Source organism: Acinonyx jubatus, chromosome B1, assembly GCF_027475565.1.
Source record: "Acinonyx jubatus isolate Ajub_Pintada_27869175 chromosome B1, VMU_Ajub_asm_v1.0, whole genome shotgun sequence".
Classification (NCBI taxonomy): Eukaryota; Metazoa; Chordata; class Mammalia; order Carnivora; family Felidae; genus Acinonyx; species Acinonyx jubatus.
In genome coordinates this window covers 181,989,781-182,006,226 of record NC_069382.1, presented here as the reverse complement: position 1 = coordinate 182,006,226, position 16,446 = coordinate 181,989,781, and the positions used below count along the sequence as shown (strand labels likewise).

General features: G+C 43.0%; 1 protein-coding gene and 1 long non-coding RNA gene across 3 annotated transcripts in view; one reads left to right on the top strand and one right to left on the bottom strand.

Moving 5' to 3' along the window:
- Window positions 1-9,486, bottom strand: part of DHX15 (DEAH-box helicase 15) — a 61,430-nt gene extending 51,944 nt beyond the window's left edge. Inside the window, exons 1-2 of one of the 2 annotated variants that reach the window (XM_027047421.2) lie at window positions 9,261-9,486; window positions 2,069-2,504 (exon numbers count right to left, since the gene is read on the bottom strand). In XM_027047421.2, coding sequence (XP_026903222.1) covers window positions 2,069-2,504; window positions 9,261-9,331 — 507 coding nt within the window. In that variant the 5' untranslated portion in view covers window positions 9,332-9,486. The remainder of the gene's footprint in view (window positions 1-2,068; window positions 2,505-9,260) is intronic. The other variant, XM_053217505.1, reaches the window with a different exon arrangement.
- Window positions 9,487-9,626: 140 nt separating this feature from the next.
- Window positions 9,627-16,446, top strand: part of LOC106975122 (uncharacterized) — a 54,869-nt gene continuing 48,049 nt past the window's right edge. Inside the window, exon 1 of the long non-coding RNA XR_008296385.1 lies at window positions 9,627-9,933. This is a non-coding gene — a long non-coding RNA (uncharacterized LOC106975122). The remainder of the gene's footprint in view (window positions 9,934-16,446) is intronic.

Below are 16,446 nucleotides of genomic sequence, written 5' to 3'. Positions count from 1 at the left end.
TCCAACTGTTAACTAAACAGATAAATTAACACTATGCAAACTAGATAAACCAGTTGAAGTAATTCTTCAAAATACTATACTAAGAAGTTTAGAGTTATTATATCTTTTCACACATTATTCAAATTTTCACAAGGTAATAGTGAAACTGAAATCAGTTTCAATTCCTAATATCAACACAAGAAGTTTTCTTTCACTTATTAAGAAAAATCATTTTAAAGGCTCAGTCTTTAAAAGCTTCCTATTCCAGTTGCCATTGTAGCCTTCAAAATGTTTCCGTGATATACCCAAATCGATAGGTTTGTAGCATATGTAACTTTTTTTTTTTTAAATGTTTACTTATTTTTGAGACACAGAGAGCATGAACAGGGAAGGCCAGAGAGAGCGGGAGACACAGAATCCGAAGCAGGCTCTGGGCTCTGAGCTGTCAGCGCAGAGCCCGACGTGGGGCTCAAACCCACAGGCTGTGAGATCATGACCTGAGCTGAAGTTGGATCCCCAACCAACTGAGCCACCCAGGTGCCCCTTAAAGGCTCAGTCTTTAAAAGCTTCCTATTCTGGTTGCCACTGTAGCCTTCAAAATGTCTCCATGATATACCCAAATTGATAGGTTTGTAGCATATATAACTTTAAAAAAATAAAATAAAAAAATGGGGCGGGAGGTGGGGAGGTGCACCTGGGTGGCTTTGTCAGTTAAGCATCCGGACTCTTGATTTCGGCTCAGGTCATGATCTCTCAGTTTCATGGGTTCGAGTCCTGCATTGGGCTCTGTGCTAGCAGCGTGGAGCCTGCTTGGGATTCTCCCTCTCCCTCTCTGCCCCTCCCCACTCGCACTGTCTCTCTCAAAATAAGTAAACTTAAAAAAAACAGAAATAAAATAAAAATAAATGGTAATCGCATATGCAGTATGCTCAATTCTATACATGTATCACAGGTATATAAACGTGGAAAACAAGCCACCAGGAAACACAACATAATAATTTATGAATTTATTAAATTCATTTCAGTACTCCCTGGATTTTCCACATTTTCTACAATGGCCAGGGACTACTACTTTTGTAGTATCTTAAAAACTTTTAAGTCAAGCATATGAAAAGATGATTAACACTTCACTCACAGCAAGAAAATGCAAATGAAAAATTACACTCAGGGGTGCCTGGGTGGCTCAGTGGGTTATGCATCCAAGTCTTGATTTCGGCTCAGATCATGATCTCACAGTTTCATGAGTTTAAGCCCCGTTATCAGGCTCTGCACTGACCCTGCAGAGCCTGTTTGGGATATTCTCTCTCTCTCTCTCTCTCTCTCTCTCTGCCCCTCCCCTGCTCACCATCTCTCAGTCTCTCAAAATAAACTTTAAATTATTTTTAAAAATTACACTGAAATGCCTTTTTACCTATCAGATTTGTAAAATTTCACATTCAGTAGTATACTCTATTGGATATGGATCTACTTGCTCATGAAAACCATTAGAAGCAGCATAGGGGTCTATAACGTGGGTCCAGTAAACAATGGCTCATCCATTTTTGAAAAATATCCTAGGCATATTACTAACAAGATACTAGCGTTTACTTCTATGTACACGGGGGGAGGATGTAACTAGATGGATGGAGGTCATGCACGGGGAAACAGACTTTAATTTAGCCATTCCATTTTTTTTAAGCATAGATAATCCTCACGTGGTTCAAAACAATTACAAAACAAAACAAAGAAACAAACGAGAATAGCAAAAACAAAACCGCCCCAATGGTTCAAATCTCTACACTCAAGCAATGGACAAAACTTGTACCTCCAAATTTGCACTACCCCAGAATCAAAGTGGTGGGAAAGCATCATTCTGCCATACTTAATATTAACAAAACAGCACTGCTATTTCCCTCCAGACTCAGGAAAACAGGCGTTCCCTACCGGATTCCCACTCTCTGTCACTGAAAAGTGCTAACCATCAAAGCAGCTATTATTCTTCAGGATGTTCTACCAGACAGACAATGGGAAGGACGACCAGAATCAAATAAGCAACATTTAGTAAAGGTAAACATCAATACAGTATATACCATGGTATACGATAACTCACCTGTGTTGTTTTACCAGACCCAGTCTCACCAACCAGTACAAAGGACTGATGTCTAACCAGAATATCTGTAAACCTATCCTTGTATTCCCAAACAGGGAGCTGAAGCCGTTTCTTTAAAATATCATAGTATCGAGGAGTATGGGGTAAGTTGGTAAATGGATTAATGCACTGTGGAAGTGATGTGTGTCCTGCATGTCCGGTGTGTGTTGAATGAGCAGAATGTGTCGAATGTGTTGAATGAGCAGAGTGGGTTGAGTGAGCTGAATGGGAAGCTTTTAAAGGTGGTAATCCAGCACTGATAAGCATAGCATTAGTCGAAGCTCGCAATTCCTTCTCCTTTTCTTTTTCCCTCTCCCGCTCTCTATCTCCTCTATCACGTTCTCGGTCTCGATCTTTAGACCGATCTTCACGATCCCGGTCACGATCTCGATCCTTCCTAAAAACAAAAATTTAGAATTCAGATTCTGAAATTTTACGCAAAATGTTTTTGGCAATGTTACAGTCACAAAGAAAGTAAATGTCCAACAACCAAATGTATAAAACCAATGTAAAAAACTCAATGAATTACTTAAGTATCAGAAATAATGATAATAAAAAGTCCTTATAATCAAGAATTCTCCATGCCTCACCCATAAACATCTCTCCCTCCATGATGAGGCCTCAAATTTTGTTAAGGGACGGCCTCTTTCTACAACCTTCAGTCACCAGCTGAGATAACACAAGAACTCAGACTCGAGTAAGGTAAAATCCCTTCTTAAATAGGACAGCAGAAGTTAAAAACTGAGGGCAAGGTGGGGAAAAGGTAGAGGTAAATAAAGCAAAAAGAGGGTGATACCACAATCTTCCCCAGATTCTCCTTCATGTTACATGAAATGGTATTTTCTGCACTGACTAGTATGTTCAAAATTCAAAACTATTTCTGTACTCAAAGACAATTCCTTTTCATGTAACAGGATATAAATTAAAGGACTGTAGGTGAGTTTGTTTCCAAGTTACACTTTCCAGCACGTTCTCAACATTGTTTAATAAGCATATATTTGCTCTATAAGAAATACTAAAATCAATACACTTTCATTATTTTGTTTTCATTGTTTACTCCTACACTATCTCCTTTATAACTGCAAAACACTGAAATTACTTTGTAAGCCTATGTATATTTTTGTCACCCATCAAGTGAAATATAGCCAATAAAAACAAGCTCCAATGAACAACAGTAAATTTTTTTTAAATGTTAAAATTCTGCAGATGGCCACTGTATTAAACCTACGTCAATTTTAAGTACTCAATTCTAGTATCTACTTCTATTTACTAGACATGATTCCTAATACAATACTTTTTAAATAATCTCTGCTTCTTTATTCTACTAATCCTGTTTACTTCAGAACAAATCCTATAGCAAACGGGCCACAAGGTGTTTGGATCCAGACTTGAAATAGTGAAGCAACACAGAGCTAGAAGACAAGCCACTTACACATCACTATCCCTTATCCATAAGACACAAAAGACATACAAATTTCCCATACCCCAATTATCAGTAGCCAAGCAGGAAGGACCATTCATTCTCTAGCACATCAGCAGGACAAGAGAAATCCCTTGGTAGTATACAGCTAAAATGCTAGACCCAGCAAGAGTTAGGATGGTTTCCCAACTACAGAAAGGAGACCAATTACATTTTATGTTGTCCTCCCTAAAATATAATTGAATTGCACAGTAATTTACATAGAAAAGCTTTATTATGTGCAAACATACATACACACATTTCATATGTATATATACTTTCATATACCCCTTTATACTTTTCATATACATACAAAATATATATATGAAAAGCTATTCTCCCTTCTCCCATCCCAGTGTTCACCTCCAGAATCACAGGAGGTAACAAGCTAGGATTGAAGCCTTTCATCCCATTTGGCACAAAGGAAAAGAACCCCAAGGATAACCTAGTAAACATACAAAATTAAGTCTCAGAACTCAGCTCCCTACCCTATCTTTGAAATATGCCATCAACCATCCTTTCTTTGCTTTCCGCATTCTGCCTCTGGTCTCAGGTGCTCATTAATTAAATAAGCATATTGCACCGAATGTAAGTGGGAAAGTTTGTAACTTTGACACAGTAATATGCCCAGCAAAATGAGAAGCACCGTAGCCATGAATGGTTCAAAGACCAGGTATCTTAAAAGGTCACAGAACATAAAAGAACCTTTAAAGAACAATCTGGTCTAAATGTAAAGGATTCATGTTTCTAGTACTCTAGAGGTGGGGGGCAGGGTGCGACAGAAGACCATTACCTGACCAACAAGAGACACAGGACAAAAATAGAAGTTTAACGAACTCCACCATACTCCTAGCACAGTACCAGGCACTTAACATATGGACCCAATCTTTCAAGAGTTATAAAACACGGGGGATGGAAAGTGATTGACAAAGTAAATCATATCACCTTGTTAACAGCAATACGAAAATGTTTTTCGAGGGCCTATTTCATCAGAAACTTCATTACCAAAAATAAATATAGCATAGGAAGCATAAAATACATTCTAAGGACACAAGATTTAACTGCTAAGAAATGGAAGTAAAGACACCACTGGCAAGGTATAAGCCTCAATTTACTAACCTGCAAAATGAGAAGTACTAATAAAATAGTAATAAAATAAGAAAGCAACAGGAAGTGGGACACCTGGATGGCTGTTGGTTGGGTGGCCAACTTGGGCTCAGGTAGTGATCTCGCACTCCGTGGGTTCGAGCCCCGCATTGGGCTCTGTGCTGACAGCTCACAGCCTGCAGCCTGCTTCAGATTCTGTGTCTCCCCCTCTCTGTCTGCCCCTCCCCCACTCATGCTCAGTCCCTCTCTCAAAAATAAACAAACATTAAAAAAATTTAAAAAGAGGGGCGCCTGGGCCGCTCAGTCGGTTAAGCGTCCAACTCTTGATATCAGCTCAGGTCCTGATCTCAAGGTTTGTGAGTTCAAGCCCCGCATCAGGCTCTGTGCTGACAGAGCAGACAGAGCCTGTTTGGGATTCTGTCTCTCCTTCTCTCTGCTCCTCCCCTTCAGTGCTCTCTGTCTCTCTCAAATTAAATTAAATATATATATATATATACATATATATGTGTGTGTGTGTTTATACGTAATTTAAAAAAGAAAGAAAGCAACAGGAAGGATGCAGAGGGTAAATTCAATCATCTTGAAATGCTGCCTATGATTCAAACTACCTACTTTCAATGGCAGAGGGAGGATAAAAATTAAGTCAGCTAGGGAGGACTCTCAAACCCACTGCTTCATAAATAATGTGTAGACTACCAAGTACATGCATGTCTTCTTTTTTTAAACAAGCACTTTTATTATACAGGAGTTTTGCTGTCACAAAGATTTACTCATTGAGATAAGAGTAATGTTTAAAAACCTGAATAAAAAACAGTGCTTATTGATCACACAGCCACGGTACTGGCAGGTAGACACAGTACGACACAGTCGTGAAGCACTTGTTTCTTAAATGTCTGAGCCACTGCCCTGGCTCAGCACTTAAGCTAACAGTATGACCACAGTTACTTCTTTGTAAAATGTGGTTACTCATATGTCTCATATTGCAAAAATTAAATAAGTTAATATACGCAGTGTGCTTAAAATTGTGCCTGAACACAGTAAATGTCCAATAAATACGCTTAACATTAAAGTTTGTTTTTTAATTTACAATACCATGTGAAAATTCCACATGAAATAACAAGAACTGCTTATAAGATATCAACGGATTATTAAAATCAGAATATTTTAAATAAGCAAGCTTTTTTTATCTGGCAATCTCACTTCTGGAAGTTCTCCTAAGGATAGAAGTGCACAAACATGTATGTATACATATCAATAATCTTTTCACTTGTAAAATAATAAAGACTGGGAAACTACCTAAACACCAACAAACAGGAAACAGGGCAGACAAGTCATGATACCCCTTTACAAATAGAGTATTACAGAGCCAGTGAAAAGGATAATGTATATCTAGTCTATTGTTTGACACATTTCTTAGTAAATAAAAACCAAAACACAAAAACAACCAATATTGAAACATCCCACTGGTAATAAATATTACAACTTATATTTATGAATAACCATGCAAAGACTAAATACAATGCTCATCAAGGGGTTAAACAGGAGGATGAAGATTTCAGAGAAGTTTCTGCCTTTCCTTTGTATCTTTAAGTACAGACATTTCTTCGGTTCCCTGGGGCAAGTGACTTAAAACCTCACTTTCATCAAAGGACTGCAGTGAAAATGTGGTTATACATACAACGCACCCAGAATCCTTTGGGGACCACAGTTATGTATTCTACCCATGTTTTATTTGTTTCACTTGTCCACAATTAGGAAGTTATTTCTGGGGTGCCTGGGTGGCTCAGTCGGTTAAGCATCGGACTCTTGACTTCGGCTCTGGTCATCGTCTCACAATTCGTGAGTTCACGCCCCGCATCCGGCTCTGCACTGACAGTGCAGAGCCTGCTTGGGATTCTCTGTCTCCCTCTCTCTCACCCTCCTCCACTCATGCCATCTCACACAAAATAAACGTTAAAAAAAATGTTTTTTTAAGGAAGTAATCTCTGAAACAAACATCAAAATGGATAATGTCCCTATGTTCATGAAGTTTTCTCCATACTTCAGCTGTCTTTTTTGGTAATAATTTTATATTATTATAGAAAATGTGGGATGATGAAAAAAGCAGTAATAAGGTCACTATGTAACAGAAACCTTCAACTTTTGTACTTGATTTCCAAATAAAATACAGCAGGACTAAATAATGCCAGATACAGTTTGGGAACTTGAATCTAAATGAAATCTTCCACCAAATTACCTTCCTTCTCTGGGGAAATGGGCCAGCCATTTTCAGCAGTGGAGTTCATAAGACTGACAAGACTATTATTCCCTTAGATAAAACCACTTGCTAATAACTATTAGGACCAAAAACAAAAAACCCTTCAAGACTGCACGGCAGTCAACACAAGTTAACTTTTAAAATTATCCAATGGGGGGGGGGGGGGGAGGAACCCAAGCACTATCAAACATTGTAACCCACTGTTAAAGAAAATTAGTTCTGTGAGAAGTGATACAGAAATGCGTACAGAAACTTCTCTCCAGAATATCTCAGAACTTGGGCTTTATCCCAAATAACTCTCCTTCACCAACAGGTAGATGTCATGTGATATCCAAGAGAATCACAGGGTCACCATCGCAGACCCGAAAACGTCCACATTTTTACAGAGCATATCTGTTTTGCAAGAGAAAAGGATCAGCTCTATATGTACCATGGAACCACTCATCTCAAGAAAAGCATTTAAATGGTGCACATACACACAAATATGAATAAATGAATTCACTGCATCCCAGTGTATTTTGTTCCAACGTGAACTCGTGTGAGAGACATCAGGTGCATCTTAGCCAGATGATGCAATTTATTTTTACTTCACAGGAACCAAGAACCAAGTGCTCCCTACTTTACAACCCGTTACAAATGTCATTAAGATAGGCTGCATTGACTTAACTACAGCCATGGTCTGTGCTGTAAAGAAAATGGCCAAGAGTGAGAATGAAAAGATCAAGGTCCCAGATCCAGCTACACACTAAGAGCCCAAGCCACCTTCACGGAGTCTCCATCTCTCATCCCTTGAGTGGAGCTGATTATACTCTTCAAAGTCACTTCCAGCTCTAAGGAGTCTGTAACACTATAACCCAAATGTGCTAAAGTTTTGCTGGGGGCAGGGGAGGAGAGATCCTAAAAAGAAAATAGCCTAAAAATAGAGAAAACGAATGTCTAACATTGTAAAACTAAAAAAATCACAAGATTAAAATGTTACATACTTCTGCTTTCCACATTCAACACGGGAAGGTATCAAAAAGTACACCCTACCCTGGCTTATACTCCAGACACTGAACAGACACCTGGAAACCAATCCAAATGAAGAACTTTGGGCGGACAAAAATTCACAGAAGTTATATAGACGGCTTGACACAGTGATTCTTTACGCTCTCTCCACATACGCAAGGATAAAACTGTGAAAAGTATTTGGATACTCAGACTTCTGTGTTCTAGCCTGAATTATCCAAATAAATCTCTGAACTTCAGGAATGAAAACACACACTGGACAAGAAACGGTTTTGATGAAATTGCTAAAGTCAACTGTTAAATTCCTCTGTAGCTTTCAGAAAACGCGAAGAGAAAGCAATCGGAAACATCACGAGTCTATTTCAACTCCCCAACAACCTCCCCACGGGCGACATTTTGCCATAAACACTAAAAACGTTTTGAAAGGTGTCTGCCTGTTTCGAAAGCTACTAGCAGAGGGGCAGAAAACGAGAACTTCTTGGGGGGGGGGGGGGGGAATGCCTTCTAATTCCCATCCCAGGGATGCCCAACAACCAGTTTTAGCCAAAGCAGGAAATAAAGGAGATGGCGGGAGCGTACGCAGAGAGCGGAAGTTTGCCTAGTATCTACTTTGAAGTGTTTGAATGGACCGAGACACAAGCTCTCCCGCCAAACTACAAATGCAGTGGCTCCAAACCCCCAGCCCTCGTGCCCGTCATGTATACTCCACATTTTCCTTTCCCCCGCAGGCCCTCTACTCTCCCTTCCCCCGAGAACTCGTCCGCACGCCTCACTCAACTCCCGCCACCCCCATCCCAACCTACACAAGAATCCACGCGCTTCCCTCACTTTCTGGCCTCCGCGTTTCTCCTTGCGGGGCACCCAGCCGCCCCCCCCCCCCCGCAAGGTCCTCTCCGCGGTCGCTCGGCCTGAGAAATACCTGGTGCCCTTGGAAGGGAATACTCCCGCCGCGCCCTCCCCCACCCTCTCCAGGCCTTACCCGGGAACCCAGGCCACGAGGTCCGCGGTTCCTCCCGGCTGCTCCCCTCGAAGTGACTCTTGCTTGGCTCGGCCCGGGGAGGAGGCGCCCTCGTGGCCACGCAGGCCTCTCCACCCTCCCGATTGGGCCGGGCGGCGGCCGCACCACACATCTCCCCGCGCCCTTGCCCAGCCGAACACCGGGAGTGGCGCCGCTTTCCCCGACCCGCCGCTAGTGAGCCAAGCCCAGAGGGAAACAAAGGGTCGGGCTCCAGGGCCGACGTGGCTAGGCCGGCCCTGGCCCGCTCTCCGCGGGGACCCCAACAAAGCCCGAGCCGCTGCCTCGCGCCCCCGGCCTGGCTTACCCATCGGTTCCCGCACGCTTCTTGCCGGAGGGGTAATCCTCCCCCAGGTCCAACCGGTGCCGCTTGGACATCTTCGGACTCTGCAAGCGCGCGGATTTGAAGGAAGAAGAAAAAGAAGCTGGCGGCTGTATTGGTACAGTCGAGGGCAGCTACTTAACTCTGGAGGACCCCCACCCCTCCCGCTACAACAGCCTACACCGTGCGGCCGGAACCAGGAGCTAAAATGGCGGCGGCGGCGAGGGCTGGGCCTGCGCGCGCGCTTCCGCAGCGTGCTGTGCGTGCTATGCGTGCATGCGTGCGTGGTGCGCGCGCACGCATCGTAGGCGGGAATCCCAGGCCCGCCCTCCTTCCGCCTCGGCGGCTTCCTCCCTCCTGGGAGTTCTGTCCGCCAACGGTGCGGCTGCTCAGAGGTATATGTACTATGGCCTTCCTGCCCTTCTGATTTGGGAAATTCAGAGAGGAGACAGTCTAGTCCTGCTTAGGAAATTTTATCCGTCTCCATTATCCTGGCTTTAGGGGAGTCTGACACCATGAGAGGTTAAGAAACTAATCGAGATCATGACAGCAAAAACAGGACAGAGCCAAATTTGGAACCCAGTATTTTATAACTCCAAATCTAAAAGAACTTGCAGCCACTGACCAGACCCCTTTCAATTATGTCAGGGAAACTGAGGTGAGAAAATGTCAAAACTCTCCGTAATCCATTTTGCCCTTTTTTTTTTTTTAAACTAGCACGGGCGGCCTGTATTCAATCTATATTTTGTTTGTATGTATGTTTTTTCCCAGAATAGAGGAAACTGGCAGTAAAGGCGTAATTTGCTTTTTTTACCCCGTGTGCCTGTTATGGGATGCCACAGTGTTAACCCTACTTCTGTCCTCATTTTTACAGTGACACTGCAAGGTAGGTGTTAATAGATGTGAACACTGAGCCTGGGGGGAAGGTAAGTCATACTGTCATAATAGCTATCCGAAAGCCATAGAAAATTGTTGGGGTGAAATGACTTTTATGACTTTTGTGGGTCTCTGCACCCACAGCATATGTGTTTCCCAGTTTGAAGGCTACCATTAAGTACTTTAAAATTTTGGAGAAATAATGATGGAAAAGTAGGAATTCTATCCACCCTAAGAGAATCAGGCTGTCTTAAATGTGCAAGAAGACCTGGTGAAGGAGGATCTGAAATCAAGACAGTGATGCTTTTGCCTTGGTCCTAGGTTGTACTGAAAGAAAAGGATAAACTAATCAATTGTGTTGTAATCTGAATGAAGAAAAGCCATACCTACCAAAAGATAGTGGCCTTTCTGGAATCTATAATAAGGGGAACAAAAAGCCAAAATCTGCCAGAACGTTCACACTGCTTGGAAGAAGGGGCAGAGTCCTGTGCCTAGATGTTCTACCTTAGATTTTTAGATACAACTGGCCCTAGAAGAGAGAAGAGCCACCCACCAGGTCCCTAGAGCTTCCTGGAAATGCCAGCAAATATTTCCTTTACACCAACTCTTTATCTACTAGACAAACCTTTGATCTATTATTTGTCTGTGGCATGAATTTATTCACCTGGAGGGAACGTCTTATGCAACTAACCAGCTCCAAATGTCCAGTCAGAGATGTCTTCCAACCTAAATTAACGATAATGAAAATAGCAAATGCATATGAAGAACTTAATGCATACCAGACACTGTTTCACGTATATAAATAGTTTCTTAAGTTCATTTATTTATTTGAGAGAGAGCGAGCTGGGGAGGGGCAGAGAAAGGGAGAGAGAAATTCTCAAGCAGGCTCTGGGCTGATAGCGTGGAGCCTGATGCAGGGCTCGATCCCACCACTGGGAAATCATGACCTGAACGGAAATCAAGAGTCAGATGCTTAACCGACTGAGCCACCCAGGCGCCCCTGTTTCTTGTATATTTTAACCTATCTGGCCCTTACAACAACTTTCAGCTAGGTGCTATGAGCTAGACTCCTTTACAGATGAGGAAACATGCACAGACAGGGTTAAGCACTGTGGGCAAGATCACAGTTCTGGGATTCCCAGACTGTATTTAAGTGCTATGCTGTGCTGCTGCTAAGTAGGTATTCTTATTCCACATTGTTCTCCTAGAGGTTGGTTATTAAGGACAAGTTCCACGAATCTGACAAACTCAATGTGGACTGATAAACTGAATTTTCGACATTGTACGAGGGGAGGACTCATCTACAGAGCTCTGGGTAGACAAGTTAGGATTTGGAAGATTTGAACCCAGCCTGACTACAGATCCACACTATTAACCACTACACTGCATCACTATTGTCTATCTTAATTACTTCATGTACTTACTCACTCAATGAGTGTTTATTAAACCCCCATGTCAGGCACTGAGTTTAGTCCTGGGGAGACTAGACAGAACAAAATAGTCATAGCTCCTGCCTTCGTAACACTTATCAAAGGAAGAGAGGCTTTAAACAGCTACGTACGAAAATACCTGTCATTTGTTAAAGTTCTGATAAGCGCCAAAAGGGCCATCTAAAGGCCATCTAAATAGTCATAGCTCCTGCCTTTGTAACACTTATCAAAGGAAGAGAGGCATTAAACAGCTACGTACGAAAATACCTGTCATTTGTTAAAGTTCTGATAAGCGCCAAAAGGGCCATCTAAAGGGGACAGGTGCTCTGCACACATATAACAAGTGGTTCTGACCAGAATGAGTGTTAGGGGAGACCTGAGAAAAAGACATGTAAACAAAGACCTAAAAAATGGGTACAAATTGGTCAGACAAAAAGAGGAAAGCATTCCAAACAGAGAAAACGCCCGTGCAAAGGCCCCAAAACTTTCAAAGGTCAGATGCAATCCATAGACCGAACAAATGACTGCAACGAGATGAGGAAGACATGATCCTGCAGATCCAAGAAGGGACCACATCATGCAGAGCCTGAGGGGTTTTGCTAAGGATGTGGAGACTTTATCCTTCCCAAGAGAAACAGGAGGGCATCCTAAAGTTTTAAGTGTGAAGACAGTATGATCACCCTTGAGCAATTGCCAGGATCAGTTGCCACAAATCCCACGCTTTGGATTCTCTTTAGCAGCAAAATGCCTACTAATTTGCAAGAATCTTCAGTACTGCCTTTAATCACCCTGTTCTGTCTCCACCACTTAATGGATAGAAATGGTTACAAAGTGTAGTTGGCACTATGATTGGCCATGGAAATCCTGCCAAGAGTGAAAGACATCCCTCAGTTCCCAAGAAGGCTACCTGCAGACATCCTTTAGCTGTCAGCTCCTTTCAGGAAGCTCATTGGCTAAGGGAAGGTCCCCGATGGCATTTTGAATACAGTGTGGAAGTATGTGCGCCTCGTCCTTCTTCCTAACTTGGGACAACTGTGAGCTCCAGAGTCAGAGCTCCCTGCGAGGTCATCTGGGGCTGTTGTTATAATGGCATCTTCTGTACCGCAATATGGTTCGGTCGGTAACCACCCAGAGAGTTAGCTCAGACCCCACAGTTAGGAGTATAGTACTCAACAAGACTGGCCTTGCTCCAGATGCCATCCACAAGTTCCGGGGGCCCAGGCCACCTGCACTTCTGACTAAGTGGCTGTAAATTCAGGTTCCCCCACAACCCCCTCAGGTTCACTAGTTTGCTACAATGACTCACAGAACTCAGGAAAGCACTATCATTATAAATACAATTTTATTATAAAGGATACGAATTAGGACCAGTCAGATGAAGAAATAGCATGAGGTCTGGGAGGGTCCTGAACCCAGAGCTTCTGTACCCTCTGCCTGTGGAATTAGGACACATCACACTCCCAGCACGTGAATGTATTCACAAACCAGGAAGCTCCACCAAGTTTCAGTATCCAGAGTTTTTACTGGGGTTTCATTTTGTAGCCATGATTGAATCATTAGCCCCATGATTGAACTCAATCTCCAGCCCCTTTTCTCCTCCCTAAAGGTCAGGAGGTTGGGCTGATGTCGAGAGGCTCAAAGCCTCAAACTTTTTTTTTTAATTCTTTTTAATGTTTATTTTTAAAAGAGACAGAGTGGGGGGGGGGGGGGAAGGGAAGGGCAGAGAGAGAGGGAGACACAAAATCTGAAGCAGGCTCCAAGCTCCTAGCTGGCAGCAAAGAACTGGATGCAGGGCTCGAACCCACAAACGGGTGAGATCACAACCTGAGCCCAAGTTGGCCACGTAACTGACTGAGCCACCCAGGCGCCCCTCAAAACCTCAACCTTTTAATCACAGGGTTTGTCTTTCTGGCATGACCAGCCCTCACCCTGAACCATCTTATTAGCAAACTCAAATGTGGTCCAAAGACCCACCATAAATGGCAAAAACAGTCCTATCACTTGGGAAATTCCAAGGGTTTAGAAGTTACCTCTCAGGAACCAGGGACAAAGGCCAGTCAAATCCTGCATTATGCAAAAGCATCACAGCCCATCTTTTTCACTGTTTGATCCTGCTGTCCTCTCTTCCCTTCCACCGGTGTTGGTCCTAAGTGTACTCCTTAATAAACTTCCTGAACATTGATCTTTGCCTCAGAGTTTACTTTTTTAAAAAAAAAAAATTTAATGTTTATCTATTTTAGAGAGAGAGAAGGGCAGAGAGAGAGGGAGTCACAGAATCCGAAGCAGGCCCCAGTCTCCGAGCTGTCAGCACAGAGCCTCACGCGGGGCCCGAATCCACAAACCACGAGATCACAACCCCAGCTGAAGTCGGAGGCTTAACCGACTGAGCCACCCAGGCGCCCCCAGAGTTTACTTTTCATGGAACCCACTTGAAAAGATTTGGTTTCAGGAACGGTCCAAGAAAGCAGACGCCGTGGTTGCATTTTGAAGTTGGCCACTGGTCGCCGGCCCACAATGAATCAGTGTTGATGGGTAGAACATAGCTACCACGAGAAAACAGGGCAATTGTTAAAAGTTTTGCCCATGGTGTACTGGCAAAGAGCCTGTGGTATGCAGTGAAAGAACATGCATTGCTGTCAAAATATGAGGGAAATAGTAACTGTAAACATACAGGATGTGATGGCTATGCTAAATGGAGTTGATGCTTTGGAGAGATAATCAATGATTAGAATGGTAGATCTGCAATTCAAGGTGAAGTGTGAACACCAGAAGACCTTCCGGGAGCATATAAAGAAGTTCTCATCTCCTGCAGTGGGAAGGCAGAGAACACTGAGGACCAGTCCCAGGACTTAAACCCGACAGTACAGAAAGCCAAGTGGAAACTTGCAAAGATTAAACTCTCAACTTAGGCAGACGTGATCTGTCAAAGGCAGGGCCCTGGTAGGGAAAGAGTGGAACTGTCACACATGGGATGGGGGCACTTAGGTTGGTACACCTGAACCATGTTGAATTTCTAAATTCCCTTCAACCTGCTGAGACTGCCCAAATGCCCCACTCCTCCCTATTAAAAGCTAGTGGTCCTTGCTTGTGAATTAGTGACAGGCCTCCTGTCTGCGGGATAATAATGCACTTCTCTCAGGATATACCCCCACTTCCCCTGCTGACTACTAGGCAATAAAGTGAAGTCACAACATATGATATTCCAGGGACATCTTAGGGTTGATAATATTGGAAAGTGACCCTGTCCCACAAAGGCTGTAAGACCTAGCTAACAGGTACCTGCAGGAGCCAAGAGGGTGTGCATGGCAACAACTAAATTTAAGTGTAAGGGACACATTAAGACAGGAGATACAATAGGGGCACCTGGGTGGCTCAGTAGGCTAAGCGTCCGACTTCAGCCCAGGTCATGATCTCATGGTTCCTGGGTTTGAGCCCCGCATTGGGTTCTGTGCTGACAGCCTGGAGCCTGCTTCAGATTCTGTGTCTCCCTCCCTCTCTCTTCCCCTCCCCCGCTCTCACTCTGTCTCTCAATAATAAATAATAAACATTTTTTAAATAAAGAGAGGAGATATGATAGAATTATATAAAATGCTCAATTTAAATCACAGAAGGCAAGCTAAAGAACAGGTGAAAAAAGAAATAAAGAAAAAACTATAAGGAATAGAAAACAGTTACAAAATCAACCTAGGGAAACAAGAAAAACAACTTACTTTAAAAATAAGTAAAGGATTCAGAAGAACCTGGGTGACTCAGTCCGTTGAGCTTACTTTAAAAATAAATAAAGGATTCAGGAGAACCTGGGTGACTCAGTCAGTTGAGCTTCCGACTTCGGCTTGGGTCATGATGTCACAGTTCGAGAGTTTGAGCCCCGAGGTGGGCTCATTCCTGTTAGCAGGGAATCTACTTCATAGCCTCTGCCCCTCCCCCTCCCTTTCTCAAAAATAAACATTTTTTTGAAAATGGGGAAAGGATTTTAATAGACATTTCTCCAAAGTAGATACACAGATGACCGATAAGTACATGTAAAGATGCTCAACATCACTAGTCATTAGGGCAATGTAAATTCATACCACAATGGGAGGGTCACCTGGGAGGGACACCAAGTGTCCGACTCTTGGTTTCAGCTCAGGTCATGATCTTGTGGTTTTGTGAATTCAAGGCCCACGTTGGGCTCTGTGCTGGCAGCTAGGAACCTGCTTGGGATTCTCTCTCTCCCTCTCTCTCTCTCTGCCCCTCCCCTATTTATGCTGTCTCTGTCTCTCTCAAAATAAATAAATAAAACGTTAAAAGAAAAAAAAAAACACACAATGGGAAGCCACTTTTACACCCATTAGGATGGCTACTATAACAAATAAAACAAATATTGGCAAGAATGTGAAGAAATTGGAAACCTTGTGCACTGCTGTTGAGAATGTAAAATGGAGTAGCTCAGTTGGTTAATGACTCTTGATTTCAGCTCAGGTCGTGATCTCATGGCTGTGAGATGGAGCCCCGCGTCGAGCCCTGCATCAGGCCCCCTCCGTGCTAGGCATAGAGCCTGCTTAAGATTCTCTCTCTCCCTCTCCCCCTGCCCCTCCCCGCTCCAAAGGACATGTATTATATGATTCCACTCATGTGAGGTGCCTAGAGTGGTCAAATTCATAGAGACAGAAAGTAAAATGGTGGTTGTCAGGGGCTGGGGAGAGGTAGAAATGGGGATTTCTTGTTTAATGAGTACAGAGTTTCCACTGAAACACGAAACCTTTCTAGAGATGAGTATACGCACAACAATGTGAACACAACACCACCGAACCATATACTTAATGGTTAAAATGGCAACCATCATGTTGTATATATTTTGCCACATTAAAAAGAAATGAGAGAAA